The sequence below is a fragment of the Leucoraja erinacea genome, chromosome 13 (genome assembly GCF_028641065.1).
Source record: "Leucoraja erinacea ecotype New England chromosome 13, Leri_hhj_1, whole genome shotgun sequence".
Lineage (NCBI taxonomy): Eukaryota > Metazoa > Chordata > Chondrichthyes > Rajiformes > Rajidae > Leucoraja > Leucoraja erinaceus.
In genome coordinates, this window is record NC_073389.1 from 29,540,075 (window position 1) to 29,558,557 (window position 18,483).

Genomic DNA, 18,483 nt, shown 5'->3' on the forward strand with positions numbered 1-18,483 from the left:
GACTTTAATCTACATATAGATTGGGTGAATCAAATTGGCAGGGGTGTTGAGGAAGAGGATTTCTTGGAATGTATGCAGGATAGTTTTCTAAACCAACATGTAGAGGAACCAACGAGAGAGCAGGCTGTTCTAGACTGGGTATTGAGTAATGAGGAAGGGTTAGTTAGCAGTCTTGTTGTGCGGGCCCCCTTTGGCAATAGTGACCATAATATGGTTGAGTTCTTCATTAGGATGGAGAGTGACATTGTTAACTCTGAAACAATGGTTCTGAACTTAAAGAAAGGTAACTTTGAGGGTATGAGACGTGAATTGGCCAAGATTGACTGGCAATTAATTCTAAAAGGGTTGATGGTGGATATGCAATAGAAGGCATTTAAAGACTGCATGGATGAAATACAAAAATTGTTTATCCCAGTTTGGCAAAAGAATAAATTAGGGAAGGTAGTACATCCGTGGATAACAAGGGAAATCAGGGATAGTATCAAAGCAAAAGATGAAGCGTACAAATTAGCCAGAAAAAGCAGCCTACCAGAGGACTGGGAGAAATTCAGAGACCAGCAGAGGAGGACAAAGGGCTTAATTAGGAAAGGGGAAAATAGATTATGAAAGAAAACTGGCAGGGAACATAAAAACTGACTGCAAAAGTTTTTATAGATATGTGAAGAGAAAGAGGTTAGTTAAAACAAATGTAGGTCCTTGCAGTCAGAAACAGGTGAATTGATCATGGGGAACAAGGATATGGCGGACCAATTGAATAACTACTTTGGTTCCGTCTTCACTAAGGAATACATAAATAATCTGCCGGAAATAGCAGGGGACCGCTGGTCAAAGGAGATGTAGGAACTGAGTGAAATCCAGGTTAGTCGGGAAGTGGTGTTGGGTAAATTGAATGGATTAAAGGCCGATAAATCCCCAGGGCCAGATAGGCTGCATCCCAGAGTACTTAAGGAAGTAGCCCCAGAAATAGTGGATGCATTAGTGATATTTTTTCAAAACTCTTTAGATTCTGGAGTAGTTCCTGAGGATTGGAGGGTAGCTAATGTAACCCCACCTTTTAAAAAGGGAGGGAGAGAGAAAACGGGGAATTACAGACTAGTTAGTCTAACACCGGTAGTGGGGAAACTGCTAGAATCAGTTATTAAAGATGGGATAGCAGCACATTTGGAAAGTGGTGAAATCATTGGACAAAGTCAGCATGGATTTACGAAAGGTAGATCATGTCTGACGAATCTTATAGAATTTTTCGAGGATGTAACTAGTAGAGTGGATAGGGGAGAACCAGTGAGTGTGTTGTATCTGGACTTTCAGAAGGCTTTCAATAAGGTCCCAAATAAGAGATTAGTATACAAACTTAAAGCACACGGTATTGGGGGTTCAGTATTGATGTGGATAGAGAACTGGCTGGCAAACAGGAAGCAAAGAGTAGGATTTTACTTCGGAGTCACGTGAGTGACTTCGTGAAGAACCCGCTTCCAACGCATGCGTGTCATATCGCTACACGCATTGCAATGAGTCACACAGGGGGGAACGACGTTCCCCAAGCGGGAGAATTTGAAAGTCGGGAACAGCAGGTAAGAGACTCTGCGTTCCTTTTTTCTACTTACCTTTTAGGTGGAGACATGGACCTGATCCATGAAGGCTGCGGAAAGCTGGCGGGGAGACCCGCGGAGTGCGAGCAGCCGGCAGGAGCAGCAACAGCACCAGTTTCCTGGAGGGGAAAAACCTGTGCCCGACTTCGCTCCCGCACCGGCAAAATTCACTTCTTGGCCGGGCGGGAAGCAAAGCAAACAGGTCCCCTATGCCAGTCTCACGCGAGACTGGCTTGGAGCAGTCGCTAGCGGCCAGCGCAGAGGCTGCAGGACAGAGAGCAGGGACCAGCGCTGTAAGTACCGGGGGTACACAGGAGGGCTGGAAACGCTCAGCGAGTGCAGCGGCACTAATGGAGCAAAGGAACTGGGGACGTTCGGGCCGAAAACCTTCTTCAAAAGGTAAGCACCGGGGTTGGTCCAAGGGGTCCCTAGGAACAGCCGGGTTTTACCGACTGCGGAACTGCCGCGAAGGACCAGCCCCGTGAACACCGGGGTCGGTCCGAGCGGCTCGAACCCGACACGCAGGGAACGACGTTCACCAGCGGGAGAATTAAAAGTCGGGAACAGCAGGTAAGAGACTCTGCGTTCCTTCCACTTACCCTTTAGGTGCAGACATGGACCGGGTCCATGTAAGCTGCAGAAAGCCGGCGGGAGAACCGCGGAGTGCAGGCAGCCGGCAGGAGAGCAGCAACGGCAGCCGGCAGCGGCAGGAGCAGCGGCAGCGGCAGGAGCAGCAGCGGCAGCCGGCAGCGGCAGGAGCAGCAACGGCACATCGATCCCCGGAGAGGGAAAACACCTGTGCCCGACTTCGCTCCCGCACCAGGGGAAAATTCATTTTCTCGGCCAGTATGCCAGTCTCGCTTTGGAAGCGAGTCTGACTTGAAGCAGCGCTAACGGCCAGCGCCGAGGCCAAGGACATTGCAGTGGAGTTGACTGGCTGCAATTGACCGTGAGGGACCAGTACTGTGAGTACCGGGGTCGGTCCCAGCGGGTTTTTTAGTTACAGAGATCGCTTCTTGGCCTTTTGGCTAAGATCAACTATAGTATCTGTTTATTATCAGTTTTAATATCTGATACGTCCCTTATCTAAGGACCATATAAGCAGGAGTGCCCAGAACTGAGGGCATTGGAGTGGGGTTGACCGGCTGCAACGACCGCGAGGGACCAGTACCGTGAGTACGGTCCCAGCGGTCTGAGATAAACGAGCAGCCAGGAGCGCTGAGAGCGTTGGAGCCGGGTTAAAGAAATGGGCTAGATAGAATCAGCTGTGCCAGATGTCCTCCACACCAGCCATATCCACTCCACGGAAGGAAGGACAAAGCTGGAGAAGGAGGACCGTGGAGCAGCGGGCAGCCAGCAGCAGCCAGCGGCACTTGGATCAACCGTAGTGGGGTCAGCTGTGCCCGATGTCGGCCCCGCACCGGCCAGATCCATGCGGCCGAGCGGTAAGGCTAGACACAAAACAAACAAGGTTGTGGACTCAGAAGGGTCCGACTTTGCATAACCGCCGGCGACCAGCGCCCGAGAGTGCTGGAGCGGGAAGAAGCGGTGTATGGAGCCTTGCTCCAACGTGATAAACCCACAGCAGTACCTCTTTGAGGGCTGCACAGTGCTTCTACCCCATCAGAGGGGAGCACTGCGGGTCAGTTCTGGGCTGACCTGCAAGAGGGGTCCGCAGAACAAAAGACAAGTGGGCAGGAGGTAAGCCCCACATGTGCGGGACCCTAGAGATCTCTAACTCTATAAAAAAGAGTAGGCAGGATCCTGATGGGCCAGAGCCTGGTAATACAGCATCCCATGATCCTAACACAGCAGGGACTCTGCTGGACATGGTGGCTGATTACTTTAACCAAGTCAAACATGGGTAGACTTGGATCCAGGATGGCAATAGTATTACTATATGTCTGGCCACAAACGCCAACAAGAAATATTTACAGAGACTGGCCAGACATCTGCCACCTGGCAACGGTGAGGCATTACAGGTGCCCAGTGTAAACCAATGCATTTGGCAGCATATGGGGACGAACATCAGGAACCAGGACCTCAAGATCCAGAAAACCTTAAAGGGATTGACGGAAGGCCTTTTGACGTGAAGGGATCACAGCATACACCCGCACCCTGGACTAAACGGAGGTAACCAAAGACCCATCAAGACGCACTAGCTCTGTTTAGTAATATACAATATGAGCTGAACTACATGTGGAAGGCTGCCATTCAGCCAGCATTGGACCCCTAAAATGCTACCATTTGCAAACAAACAACCGTGGGTGGACAAAGCAAGACACTGGGGCTCATCAAAGCCAGCGCAAGGGCCTATTTTGGAGCACGATACCAGCCACATGCAAGGCCATAGAAAATGTGGCTCATACCAGTGGCAGTGCCAGAAATCAATATAACCCACAGTAGCCTTTTTAGGGTATGGCCAGGGCGGCCACCCTGGAAGATGCGGAAGCCTCAACCTCCCACACAACCCCGAACAAGAGATATCAAACCAGAACCCCCTTTTCAAAAAACCAAGGAAATAACACAACCACCGGTAACCATGGAGGTAGGTGGGTGTGGTTTCTTCTGTTAAAAAGGGACCCACGATGGTGGGGGAGGGGAGATTGCAACACTACAGTTATGTATGGTATATAATCACTACAGATTCATATTATCTCAGCAGTATTCAGGGTTATCTGATAGAATTTACTCATCCCAATAACCCCAGTACAACATACACCAGAATGGCATTTTGTCCTTACATAAACCAAACAATCTAAAGCCCACATGGTGCTACAACAATTGTACACAAAAGGTGGGATTGAGCATACTTTTCATGGAACATTAGAATTTGTATCAAACATATTTATTAAAAATAAAATAGATGGGGGTTGCAGGATTATCATTGACCTTTCAACCCTAAACACATTTGTTCAAGATGTTCATTTTAAGATGGATACTCTTATTACTGATAAAGACTTGGTGTCAGCTGGGTTTTTCTATATGGCAGGCATTGACGCAAAACAGGGGGAACTTTGGCAATATAGAGCTTACCAAAGGGGCAAACATCAGCCCCAATATTATTTACTAAAATTCTAAAACCTGCTTGGCATTGTTATGTAAACAAAGCCATAGGGTGATGTATTTCCCCCGTTCTGCCCCATCAATGGGGTACTAGGGAAAATTCAACTAGACTCGGCATCTGGAATTCTCAGAGTACCCGACTGGCCTACTCAATCATGGTATTCGGTCATACAGGGGATGGTGTTAGAACCATGTTCCCTCATGAACATAGCCAAATTTATTAATTCATCCAGTGACTGGGGGCAGTCATCCATGCCATAAGACTATGGATTTGTTGATTTGTAGAGTCTAAAAGACCCACTACACGGCATGGGGCTGTCAGACAGGACGATGAATCTCATCTCATCTGCACTAAGACTGTCAACACGGAAGCAGTACCTTGGACACACCAAGAAATGGGGTATATACTGCTTGGACAACAACCTCGAGCAAAAGGCCAAGAACATTCTGGCCGTATTGGAATTTTAACAAGCCTCCATTATGATAATCGATGGAGCTACAGTGCCATCAATAGTGCCAGAAGTGCACTCTCCAATTACCTATCACAAGGAACGGAGCGGCACACGGTGGGAACGCACCCCCTGGTAACAAAACTCATGAGAGGCAAATTCAATGGTAATTCCCCTAGAACCAGGTACTCCGAAATCTGGGAGGTGGGTGTCGTTCTAAACATGCTGAGGAGCTGGTAGCCCATAACAGCATTGTCACTTCAGTAACGGACCATGAAGATGGTTATGCTCATGGCGGTAGTTACCGCACAACGAGTCCAGCCATTAAGCAAACTGAGCCTGGACTCCCTGATCATCTCACCCGAGAAACTGGTGTTTGTCATACAAGATTTAATAAAAGAAAACAGACCAGGTTCAATGAATTTATGGTATACCCATATGACGAACGACTGTGTATAGCAAGACACATCCAACTATACATAGAATATACTAAGAGCATTCGAGGTCAGAGAATGGCGTTGTTAATCTCTTACAAGAAACCGCACAAAAGGGTCACGACCCAAACTATATCAAGGTGGCTCAAATATGTCCTAAAGATGGCAGGAATAGACACTAATGTTTTTTAACTCTCATTCCACCAGGGCTGCAGCAACATCTGCAGCAAAAATTCTAGAGGTACCCACAGACCAAATCCTCAGAATGACAGGATGGTCATCCGAAAGGTTTTTTCCAAAGGTTTTATAATAAACCAGTTATATTTTGGAGCCATCATCGTGTTCGGAAACCATTTTTACGTTCAACAATATAATTTGCCCGAAAGGTTACAGGGCTATGATTGTCAATTTAAAAAATTTATATATTTTTTCGTTATACCAAACAACTCTTTGTATAAGTGTGTTTTAAAATTACTAATGATGCTCTCTCCCAATACCCAAGGCAGTTGTGAAGCATGGACTCGTTCCACGGCATGAGGTCACAGAGCTTTGAAATCTTCACGAAGTCACTCACGTGACTCCGAAGTAAAATAGTAAGATTAAACGAGAACTTACCAGTTTGAAGTTTGATCTGTATTTTGTGAGGAGGAACGTTGAGGGAATACGTGCCCTCCGCTCCCACCCTCTTATGATCATATCGAAAACTGGTATCTCTTTGATAATCTTATTATGTTAGATCATTATAGGTTCCTGTGACCTCACACCACTGCTTTGAAGAATGACACGCATGCGTTGGAAGCGGGTTCTTCACGTATTCCCTCAACGTTCCTCCTCATAAAATACAGATCAAACTTCAAACTGGTAAGTTCTCGTTTAATCTTACTATTAAACGGGTCTTTTTCACAATGGCAGGCAGTGACTAGTGGGGTACCGCAAGGCTCAGTGCTGGGACCCCAGCTATTTACAATAAATATTAATGATTTGGACGAGGGAATTGAATGCAACATCTCCAAGTTTGCGGATGAAACTAAGCTGGGGGGCAGTGTTAGCTGTGAGGAGGATGCTAGGAGGCTGCAAGGTGACTTGGATAGGCTGGGTGAGTGCGCAAATGTAGGGCAGATGCAGTATAATGTGGATAAATGTGAGGTTATCCACTTTGGTGGCAAAAACAGGAAAGCAGACTATTATCTAAATGGTGGCCAATTAGGAAAAGGGGAGATACAACGAGACCTGGGTGTCATAGTACACCAGTCATTGAAAGTAGGCATGCACGTGCAGCAGGCAGTAAAGAAAGCAAATGGTATGTTAGCTTTCATAGCAAAAGGATTTAAGTATAGGAGCAGGGAGGTTCTACTGCAGTTGTACAGGGTCTTGGTGAGATATTGGGGTATTGCGTACAGTTTTGGTCTCCAAATCTGAGGAAGGACATTATTGCCATAGAGGGAGTGCAGAGAAGGTTCACCAGACTGATTCCTGGGATGTCAGGACTTTCATATGAAGAAAGACTGGATAGACTCGGTTTATACTCGTTAGAATTTAGGAGATTGAGGGGGGATCTTATAGAAACTTACAAAATTCTTAAAGGGTTGGACAGGCTAGGTGCAGGAAGATTGTTCCCGATGTTGGGGAAGTCCAGGACAAGGGGTCACAGCTTAAGGATAAGGGGGAAATCCTTTAAAACCGAGATGAGAAAAACATGAGTAGTGAATCTCTGGAACTCTCTGCCACAGAGGGTAGTTGAGGCCAGTTCATTTGCTATATTTAAGAGGGAGTTAGATGTGGCCCTTGTGGCTAAGGGGATCAGGGGGTATGGAGAGAAGTCAGGTACGAGATACTGAGTTGGATGATCAGCCATGATCATATTGAATGGCGGTGCAGGCTCGAAGGGCCGAATGGCCTACTCCTGCACGTATTTTCTATGTATCCATGTAACTCCCTCAATAGCAAGTAAGTCCTTCCTCAAATTAGGGGAGTAAACCTGTACACAATACTTCAGGTGTGGTCTCATTAGGGCCCAATACAACAGCAGAAGGACCTCTTTTCTCCAATACTCAACTCCTTTTGTTATGAAGGCCAACATTCCATTTGCTTTCTTCACTGCCTGCTGTACCTGCATGCTTACTTTCATTGACTGATGAACAAGGACCCCCCACATCCCCCCGCCCCAGATCCTGTTGTACTTCCCCTTTTCCCAATTTAACACCATTTATATAATAATCTGCCTTCTTGTTTTTGCTACCAAAGTGGATAACCTCACATTTATCCACATTAAAGTGCACCTGCTGTTTATCTGCCCACTCGCCCAACCTGTCCAAGTCATCCTGCATTCTCACAGCATCCTCTTCACAGTTCACACTGCCACCCAGCTTTGTGTCAGCTGCAAATTTGCTAATGTCACTTTGAATCCCTTCCTCAAAATCATTGATGTATATTGTAAATAGCTGAGGTCCCAGCACCGAGCCTTGCGGTACCCCACTAGTCACTGCCTGCCATTCTGAAAGGGACCTGTTAACTCCTACTCTTTGTTTCTGTCTGCCAACCAATTTTTTATCCATGTCAGCACTCTACCCCCAAATAACATGTGCCCTAATTTTGCCCACTAATTGCTTATGTGGGACCTTATCAAATGCTTTCTGAAAGTCCAGGTACACTACATCCACAGGCTCTTCCTTGTCCATTTTCCTAGTTACATCCTCAAAAAATTCCAGAAGATTGTCAAGCATGATTTCCCCTTCATAAATTCATGCTGACTCGGACCGATCCTGATCCTGTCATATGCTGAGAGAATGGAGCAGCTATCCAAATGTGTCGCTATTTCATCTTTTATGATTGACTCTAGCATCTTCACCACCACCGATGTCAGGCTAACTGGTCTATAATTCCCCGTTTTCTCTCTCCCGCCTTTCTTATAAAGTGGGATAACATTAGCTCATCTTTGCTACGTTGTACTTCTTCTCTTTTATTTTTATACTATCCCTGACTCCCTTTGTCAGTCCTTTACTTCTCTTGGAATCTTTCTTCCTCTTTGGAATGAACTGATCCTGCACCTTCTGTATTATTCCCAGAAATACTTGCCATTGTTGTTCCACTGTCATCCCTGTTAGGGTATCTTTCCAGTCAACTTTGGCCAGCTCCTCCCTCATGGCTCCATAGTCCCCTTTATTCAACTGTAACACCGACACCTCCAATTTACCCTTCTCCCTCTCCAATTGCAGATTAAAACTTGACCATATTATGGTCACTACCTCCTAATGGCTCCTTAACCTCAAGTTCCTTTATCAAATCCGGTTCATTACATAACACTAAATCCAATTGCCTTCCCCCTGGTAGGCTCCAATACAAGCTGCTCTAAGAATCCATCTCGGAGGCACTCCACAAACCCCCTTTCTTGGGGTCCAGTACCAACCTGATTTTCCCAGTCTACCTGCATGTTGAAACCTCCCATAACAACCGTAGCATTACTTTTACGACATGCCAATAATTATGATAAGATTACTGTTGTCTGGTGTGAACCCAAGAGGGATACATGGTTGCGAACTGTGGAATTAGTTAACTGACTTTTAGTGGAGGAAATGGGAAAGTGGGGGGGGGGGGGGAGGAGGGGGAGGAGGCAATTACCTAAAATTGGAGAATGCAACGTTGATATCATTGGGTTGTAAGCTACCTAAGCGAAATATGAAGTGCTATTCCTCCAAATTGTATGCAGCCTCACTCTGGCAATGGAGGGGGCCCAGGAAAGAAAGGTCAGTATGGGAATGGGAAGGGGAGTTAAAATGGTTATCCAGTAGGCCTTGGCGGATTGAGTGCGTGATCAGCAAAATGGTCACCGAGTCTTCGCCTGGTCTCACTGATGTACAGGAGCACCACATCAGGAACACCAGATGCAGTAACCCCAAGTGCTAACATCATCTACTGCAGTCTGAATATCATCTACTATCAGTCTGAAGAAGGCTCCTGACCCAAAACATCACATCCATTTTCTCCAGAGATGCTGCCCAACCCATTGAGTTACTCCAGCATTTTGAGTTACATGACTTTTCAGGTTAAATGTTAAACATACTGTTGCTGCTTAATATGTCATATCAAGTGATTGTGTGTGAATGACAATATTTGGGTAGATTTATTAAGTAGGTTATAACAGTTTCTTGAACTCGTGAACTCTTCGACGTGTTAGAAATACAACTTTGAGTGTTTTGCATCTGTGAAGCAATCCTGATCAGGAAGGGATACATTGAACGAGCACAAGTTACTAAAGTGAGAAAGATTTCAAATACAGGGGATGAAAAGATGAAACACAAGCAAGTACATATATAATTTAGGAGGCAGTAATATGATGCAACCATTAGTAGGCTCTCTATTGTACACCTGTACAGGTTCATTAGAGTATTCATTGATATACCAAATCGCCTCCATCTTTGAAGGAAGTAGAGGCATTAATGAAATTTCTTTATGATTGCATCAATGTGCTAGGCCCAGGACAGATCTTAAGAGATATGCATGGCCAGTAACCTGAAGTTCTTGATTCTCTCCATTACCATCCCGTTCATGAAGGACAGGTTCGTGGATCCTTGGCATTCTCCTCAATCAACTCAACAATCAGCTCCTTGGTCTTGCTAATGTTGAGAACACTATTGTTGTTTGGGCACCATTCAATCAAATTTTCAATCTTTCTCCTGTATTCATCATTACCCATTATTCGTCCAACAACGATGGTATGGTCGGCGAATTTAAAGGCGGCGTTGGAACTGGCCTCACAGTCATGGGTAAAGTGAGCGTAAGGCAATGGACCGAGCACCCAGCCTTGAGGTGCTCCTGTGCTAATGGTTATTGATCAGGAAGTGTTGTTGCCAGCTCGTACTGATTGTGGCCGGCCAATGCAGAAGTTGAGGATCCAGTTACATAGGGATGAGCGATGTCCAAATCCTCTGAATTTAACGATAAGTTTGTTTATCCCTTTCTTTTATTAGCATGCTGTGATTGATGACAAATCAGCAGTTAAATTGAAATGGGCGCTTCAGATTATGAAGATCGTGCTCTACATCCCTTATGTCATCCTAGGTGCTGGAATCCTGCTTTTGTTGATATCTCTCAGTCTCGCCTTTGTCATGTGCAGTTGCAAAAAGAATAAGGTACTTTTATACTATTACCAGAATTATTTACTGCTTTGCTTGTTGGAAATTTATGTTTTGCACTGCATATCTTGTCTTAAAAATACTGCAAATGTAACTTTTTCCTTTGACCCTCTAGGAATATACACCTGTAATTTTAAAAGTGCTGAATATAAAATCACACTGACGGAGATCCAACCACGTGAACTGCTGCAGTTAAACAGAAGTTCAGTCTGATTTGGAGCTGCAATAACTTTAAATTAGAACATACAAATACAGAGCCTTCCACTGACTTGACAATATATTAATAGAATCAGTTACCAATAACTGATGTTGTTTTCCAGATAGTCAACTACAGTTACAAATGGAATATTGCATAGTTCAAATAATAACCGTTTAAAATGAGCCAATCATGTTTCAAAAATAAAATACAATGATTGGATGCTTGGTGCAATCACTTTAAATAATTAATTTTAGTTGCTTTAATATACATTTTTCACAGCTCACAAGTGTAATGTCAAGTGTATTATGTTTTACACTAAAATCATGTAACCAATTGAAACAATAGATTCTGCCGGAGTTTCTGAATGTTAGTCGTTGTACTGACATTTAAAAGTTGCTTTTGTATTCATCTCTCCAGGCACCTAAAGTTCCCACCAAGAAGGACGCAAAGGCTTAAAGATGCTGCTCTTGAACCAGTGTCAACAGTACATGGAAATCTCATTTTTAGAACCACATACACTTTTTAAAAGTTAAACTCAATTCACAAGCTGTTATCCCCATTATCCTTGCTGAGGCAAAATCAGAATTATGGATCCTCTCCCAGGTTCCCAAGTCAACAATAGCATGTAGTTCTATTGCAACTTTAACATTACAAAAATGTTCCAATATACTTCCTTGGAGCTTTGACAAATAAAAGCAATACCAATGTCAAGGAAGGAATGATTAGGTCTGAAGGAGTGTCTTGAAGGTGAGAGATAGGCTCACTTGAAGTTTAGTAAGGAAATTCCTGATCTTAAGAGTACAGCTGATGAAGTAGAGCAATTAAATTATAAGTGTGTTGGAAGGAATTTTAGAATTAAATTCTAAGATTCAAACGTCCATAGCTATATTTTCATATTGATGTTTTTACAACTTCATATTCCATGTAGTTGTAAAAAAGTCTTTATTTTCTCAGACAATTTTCAGTGTGATGGATGCAGTCCAAAAGCAAAGTGTTGTAACTCCAAGATAAAAACAGAGAATACTACCCAACAAGCCAGGTAGTATTAGCAGAGAACGCAACAAGGTTAATGTTAAGTTTCAAGTCAGCTGTGTGGAAACAATGGAACAAAAGTAAAGACAATAGATTTTGTTTTCTCAAAACCCTACAGAAGAAACTCCTGATTATCCAGTAGTAGTGTTAGAGAGAGTGGGGGGATTGTTGGGTGGTGGTGTGGTAAAATACGGCTGCCATTAGCAGATATCACCCATTCTCGCTAAAAATGCACTCTCTGGCCCTGCAGTTTGCCCAGCTTCTGAAACATTATATCCACAAAACACTCCATCTCAGATGCCTTGCTATGCCTCTATTTATTTGATTACAGAAATAAAGTGTATCAGCACCTTTCTCTTCACATCAAGTTCATCCACTCACCAAAATCCCGGTTTTATACACTGTAGATGCTTCACTCCAGTGAACTGCGCTGCACCCACCTGACGCACTGTATGTTTCTCTCTCCACAGGGACTACCTGACCAGTCCCTGTATCTCCATGATGAATGTTTCGGGAAATTTTAAACTTTCAGCAAAAGTGGAGGAACAAAAGATATAAAATGCTCGGCAGATCAAACAACGGCTGTGGAGCTAGGGAATATGCCATTGGGATGGGTGGATGGGGGCTGAGATGACGCGGTGACAGGTGTGGAGCACAGCTTGTTCTAGTCAGGAATGCCACTTAAGCCCTTGCACTATCACTGGCCTGGCAGAGCATGAGATAGACAAGACAATAGGTGTAAGGGTAGGCCATTCAGCCCTTCGAGCCAGCACTCCCATTCAATGTGATCAACTCAAGTCAAGTCAAGTTTATTTGTCACATACACATACGAGATGTGCAGTGAAATGAAAGTGGCAATGCTCGCGGACTTTTGTGCAAAAGACAAACAACAAAACAACCAAACAAATTATAAACACAATCATAACACACATATTCTTTTACATAATAAATAATAGAAGGAAAAACGTTCTGTAGAGTTAGTCCCTGGTGAGAAAGGCGTTTACAGTCCGAATTGCCTCTGGGAAGAAACTCCTTCTCAACCTCTCCGTTCTCACTGCATGGCAACGGAGGCGTTTGCCTGACCGTAGCGGCTGGAACAGTCCGTTGCAGGGGTGGAAGAGGTCTCTCATGATTTTGTTTGCTCTGGCGTTGCACCTCCTGTTGTATAGTTCCTGCAGGGGGGTGAGTGAAGTTCCCATAGTGCGTTCGGCCGAACGCACTACTCTCTGCAGAGCCTTCTTGTCCTTGGCAGAGCAATTCCCGAACCAGATGGTAATGTTCCCGGACAAGATGCTTTCCACCGCCGCTGCGTAGAAGCACTGTAGGATCCTTGGAGACACTCTGAATTTCCTCAATTGCCTGAGGTGGTAAAGGCGCTGCCTTGCCTTACTCACCAGTGCTGAGGCGTGCGATGACCATGTCATATCCTCAGAGATGCGGACTCCCAGATATTTAAAACAGTTCACCCTATCCACAGGATCCCCATTTATACTCAATGGAGTGTACGTCCTCGGATGATGTGCCCTCCTAAAGTCCATGATCAGCTCCTTCGTTTTTTTGATGTTCAAGAGGAGGCTGTTCTCCTGGCACCAGAGTGCTAGATCAGCCACCTCTTCCCGGTAGGCCTTCTCATCATTGTCTGAGATCAGGCCCACCACCACAGTGTCATCAACAAACTTAATTATTGAATTGGAGCTGAACCTAGCCACACAGTCATGTGTGTACAGGGAGTACAATAGGGGGCTGAGGACGCAACCCTGGGGCGATCCTGTGCTCAGGGTGAGGGACTTCGATGTATTCCCTCCCATCTTGACTACCTGGGGCCTGGCGGTGAGAAAGTCCAGGACCCAGGCACACAGGGAGGTGTTGAGCCCCAATTCCAGTTGAGCCCCAAATGATCATGGCTGATCATTCACAATCAGTACCCCGTTACTGCCTTTTCCCCATATCCCCTGACTCTGCTATCTTTAAGAGCCCTATCTAGCTCTCTCTTGAAAGTATCCTGAGAACCGGCCTCCACCGCCCTCTGAGGCAGAGAATTCCACTGACCAGGGCTGGCCTTAAGCCAATTGGACCAATTGCTCCTAATTGGGCCCTACGCCTCAGGGAGCCCCGCGCTGGGCTGGTGGGCAACACACTCTATTCTCTCACACTCTCTCCCCCCATTAGCACACAAAACGTGTGTGTGAGCATAATACAGGACCCAGTGGTAAGCCACGGCTGCGATTGGTACATGTAGTAACTAACAAGTCTGTCAGAAAAAAAGTAGTCAATATCAGCTTCACAGGCTGAAGCTTGAGATGCTGCCGGGAGCAGTCGTGCGGCGAAAGCGTGGCGGCAGTGACAACATTTCCCGCTCTCCATCATCAACCTCGGGGTCTTCCGATACCCGCCCTTCATTCCCACCCGTCGGGAGGGAGCTGTACAGGGACGACATTCTCCCTGACCACAGACTTAAACATTGATTGCAAGGAGCTGGTTGCAACTGCAGAGCCCATGCAGAATATTAGTAAATCTTCACTAAATAACGCATGGAATAATGCAGTTTAATGGTAATTAGCAGGTACGGTAAAGGTTGGAAACCAGTGGAGGTACTGACAGTCAGACGAGACCTTGGCTGGGAACCTGGGGCTCACCAAAATTGTTCCCAATTGGGCCCCGCACCTAAGGCCGTCCCTGCCACTGACTCACAACTCTCCTCATCTCCGTTCTAAATGGCTTACCCCTTATTCTTAAACTGTGGCCCCTGGTTCTGGATTAACCACAACATTTAGCCTTAACATGATTCCATCTGCTTCCATTTTTCAGGTGTAGGTAGGAACTGCAGATGCTGGATAACAAAGTGCTGGAGTAACTCAGCCAGTCAGACAGCATCTCTGGAGACCATGTATGGGTGACGTTTCGGGTCGAGATTCAGTCTCAGTCTATACTTGTTCTTTTAAAAAATCAAAATAATCTTTATTCATGATATAAAATATGTACAAAATAAGATTTTTTTTCTTTCTTTCAAAATAGACTTTATTCAAATAATAAATATATACAATACGTGAACCGTGCGAAAAAATTCATCCAACATTTTCGGAGGCTCTACAAATTGTTCAATACAGTCTATACTTTTCTCAAGTCTGTCCCCCACCCATGCCACTCATGTGGCCCCCTGGCGTGGGATACCTTCCCTTGTTTTGAGGGGCGTCTCCAGCACACTGTAAAAGCCTCTTTAGATATGTAAAATGGAAAAGATTAGTGAAGGGAAATAGAAGAAGAGATCGAGCAACTGTCCATATGATAATAACCTGGCCCTCAACACCAACAAAACCAAGGAACTGATTGTGGACTTTGGAATGAGTAGGAGGAGGACCCACAGCCCTGTTTATATCAACGGGTCGATGGTTGAAAGGGTCAAGAGCTTCAAATTCCTGGGCGTGCACATCTCTGAAGATCTTTCCTGGTCCGAGAAAACTAATGCAATTATCAAGAAAGCTCATCACGCCTCTACTTCCTGAGAAGATTATGGAGAGTCGGTTTGTCAAGGAGGACTCTCTCTAACTTCTACAGGTGCACAGTAGAGAGCATGCTGACCGGTTGCATCGTGGCTTGGTTCGGCAACTTGAGCTCCCTGGAGAGGAAAAGACTACAAAAAGTAGTAAACACTGCCCAGTCCATCATCGGCTCTGACTTTCCTTCCATCGAGGGGATTTATCGCAGTCGCTGCCTCAAAAAGACTGGCAGTATCATCAAAGACCCCCACCATCCTGGCCACACACTCATCTCCCTGCTACCTTCAGGTAGAAGGTACAGGAGCCTGAAGACTGCAACAACCAGGTTCAGGAATAGCTACTTCCCCATAGCCATCAGCCTATTAAACCTGGCTCGGACAAAACTCTGATTATTAATAACCCCTTATCTGTTATTTGCACTTTATCAGTTTATTGAATCATGTGTGTATATATTTATATCATGGTATATGGGCACACTTATCTGTTTTGTAGTAAATGCCTACTATGTTCTGTGTGCTGAAGTAAAGCAATAATTTCATTGTCCTATACAGGGACACATGACAATAAACTCACTTGAACTTGGAAAAAAAAGACAAATGTAGGTCCCTAACAATGGGAGACTAATGGTAAACTTACTGCACCGAGCGCCCCCCACTGGCGCTCTCAGTCCAGGCGTCCGGAAAGCCCCGCCCCCTCACCACCATCCCACCAATGAGGTGCGTGCGGATCCGGAGCGGCAAGATTGACGGGCGTTGCACTCATCCCAGCGGCGCTACGCTCCGATCATAGTCCAATCAACTCCCACGTCCGTGTGATGTTGACCAAAAGTTGACCGGACCAATGGAAGCGCGGGATGCTGCGGGTTGTCCGGCTGCTCCACCAGTGAGGTTACCCCGGGGCCGTGGGCGGCGCAGGCGCAGACAGAGGAGGGACTCGACCTGTGGGCGTAGACACACACGCAGGCGCACATAGGTGCAGCAACGGACTCGACACACGCGCAGGCGCACATAGGTGCAGCAACGGACTCGACACACGCGCAGGCGCAGTCGGCCTGTGGGGGTTGGCCCCAAAGATATCATTGGTTGGCCCGAGCACAGCCACACGCGCAGGCGTACTAGAGGCGCAGCAACGGAACGGATCCGGGCTGAGGGGCGACTGCAGGAGAACACGGTGAGGTAACGCGGGGAGGCCCGCGGCTGAGGGGTTGCGCTGGTCTCGTCCCTGTTGCAGCGGCCGCTCGGTGGTGAGCGGGATTCAGGGCTCAGCCAGGGCCGGGTGGGGAGCTCTGGCAGCGCCGGCGGTGTGAGCTGGGCATGGCGCCCGTGGGCCTGGATGCTTTCACAGTGCATCTGTAGAAATTGGGTCGTTTGCAGAGATCACTTTCCAATGTTTGAAAGCTGAAGTTGTTGGCAGGCTACAGTTTTTCATAGCTTTGACAAGTAGGAAACCTGCACGATGATACACCAGTGGCAGATTGGGTTTATTTTGCCTCATTCCCTAAAGTTTTAAAAAAATGATTGAAATTGGTTTGTCAATTGCCTCTGGATAAAAGTAAATAAACTGACTATTAATGGTGAGGTAATATTTGTTTAATAAATATTAATAAGAGTTAGGCATTATTTTGTAGTGGAGCTTTCTCTCTTATTCTTTCAATTTGTTTTAGTTATTTTTTCTGTGTGTGTGTGTTAATTGCCTTTATTGTCCATTCCTAATTGCCAGGTGAAGGTGGTGTTATGTGAGGCAGCCCCTTGAACCAACGCAGTGCGTGGAAATGTTGCTAACTTAAGCTATAAACTAGGTACTTCACTCGTGCAGCTTAGTAAAAATAAGACCTGTTTTTTTTTCCACGAGCCTTTTGGAACTTTCTGTTCCCAAACAATGTTTCAGCACTGAATACAATTCATAATCATTGCACAAACAGACCATTTAGCACACCATGTCCATGCTGCCCCTTTGACCTTTTTAACAGTAGTTCCATTTGCCTGCATTAAATCTGTATCTTTCTATACCTTGCCTATTCAGGTGCTTGTCTTAATGCCTTTTACACTTAATTGCATTGGATTAAATCATCGCCATCTCGACCTGAAACGTCACCCATTCCTCTGTGTTTTTAAACACACTGTTCTGTGTTTAAAAATATCTTCCCTCTCAGATCACCTTTAAATATTCCTTTCACCTTAAATCTACGCAGTCTTGCTTTTGATACTGCCAGCACGAGTAAAAAAAAATGTATCTACCCCTTTTTTGTTCATCATAATTGTATGTACTTGTATCGTCACCTTTGGCCTCCTGGAAAATGAAGCACAACCAATCCAATCTCTTCTCATAGCTAGCCCTCCAATCCAAGCAATGTCCTTTTGAATAATTTCTGCACTCTCTCCAGTGCACTCGTATCCTTCCTATGATGTGGCCTAATCAGTATTTTGTAAAGTTGCGACATAATGTCCCAATTTTATATCCTGTGTCCCATGAAGACAAAAATGCCAAATGCCGGCTTCACTCTCTACCAAAGATCATAGACCGCCGGTCGCTCTGTGATCTTTGCTATCTACCCAGGTTGACATTTTCAGAGGACAATGGATTTGAACTCTAAGATCTCTCCCTTTACCATTACTTAGTGCTGCTTGCCCTAAGAGAGCCAGGTGTTTAATTGTCATTTGCACCGAAATGGAACAATTAAATTCTTGCAACAGCAAAACAGGTTTGTACGTCAAGTTTATTTTAAGTCAATACAGTGCTCAATAGATAACATCATAAAAAACAAAGTTCAATATTTTAAAAAACAATATCATACAAAACAGGCCAGAAGTACCTAGTGCAACCCTATTTTACTTCTCAAAATGCATCACCTCACACATGCCAGGATAAAATTCCATCTGCTAACACTCAGTCAACTCGCCATCTAGTTTATACACTGCTGTCACCTTAAGCAACAATCACCACACATTTTCAATTCATCTGCAAACTTAATCATAGCTCCTACATGCACATCCAAGCTGTTAATATATATCACATGATTGCAGTGCACCACTGATGTAGATTTACAAACATAAGCTTACCTCCACCACTATTTAATACATCCGAC

The 18,483-nt window shown here is 45.2% G+C and overlaps 2 protein-coding genes and 1 pseudogene across 6 annotated transcripts in view; all 3 read left to right on the forward strand.

The window, feature by feature from the left end:
• Positions 1-11,088, forward strand: part of LOC129702781 (lysosome membrane protein 2-like) — a 31,804-nt gene extending 20,716 nt beyond the window's left edge. The window contains exons 11-12 of the mRNA XM_055644755.1: positions 10,506-10,667; positions 10,786-11,088. Of these exons, the coding sequence (XP_055500730.1) occupies positions 10,506-10,667; positions 10,786-10,833 (210 nt within the window). The 3' untranslated portion in view covers positions 10,834-11,088. The remainder of the gene's footprint in view (positions 1-10,505; positions 10,668-10,785) is intronic.
• LOC129703127 (U2 spliceosomal RNA) lies at positions 2,598-2,702 on the forward strand (annotated as a pseudogene).
• A 5,338-nt stretch (positions 11,089-16,426) lies between the features above and the next one.
• LOC129702783 (AP-1 complex subunit sigma-2) overlaps positions 16,427-18,483 on the forward strand; it is a 32,796-nt gene continuing 30,739 nt past the window's right edge. The window contains exon 1 of one of the 5 annotated variants that reach the window (XM_055644761.1): positions 16,427-16,568. The gene's annotated coding sequence lies outside the window, so the exon portion shown is untranslated. Of the gene's footprint in view, positions 16,574-18,483 lie in introns of all 5 variants that reach the window. The other 4 variants (XR_008724434.1, XR_008724433.1, XM_055644760.1 and 1 more) reach the window with 4 other exon arrangements.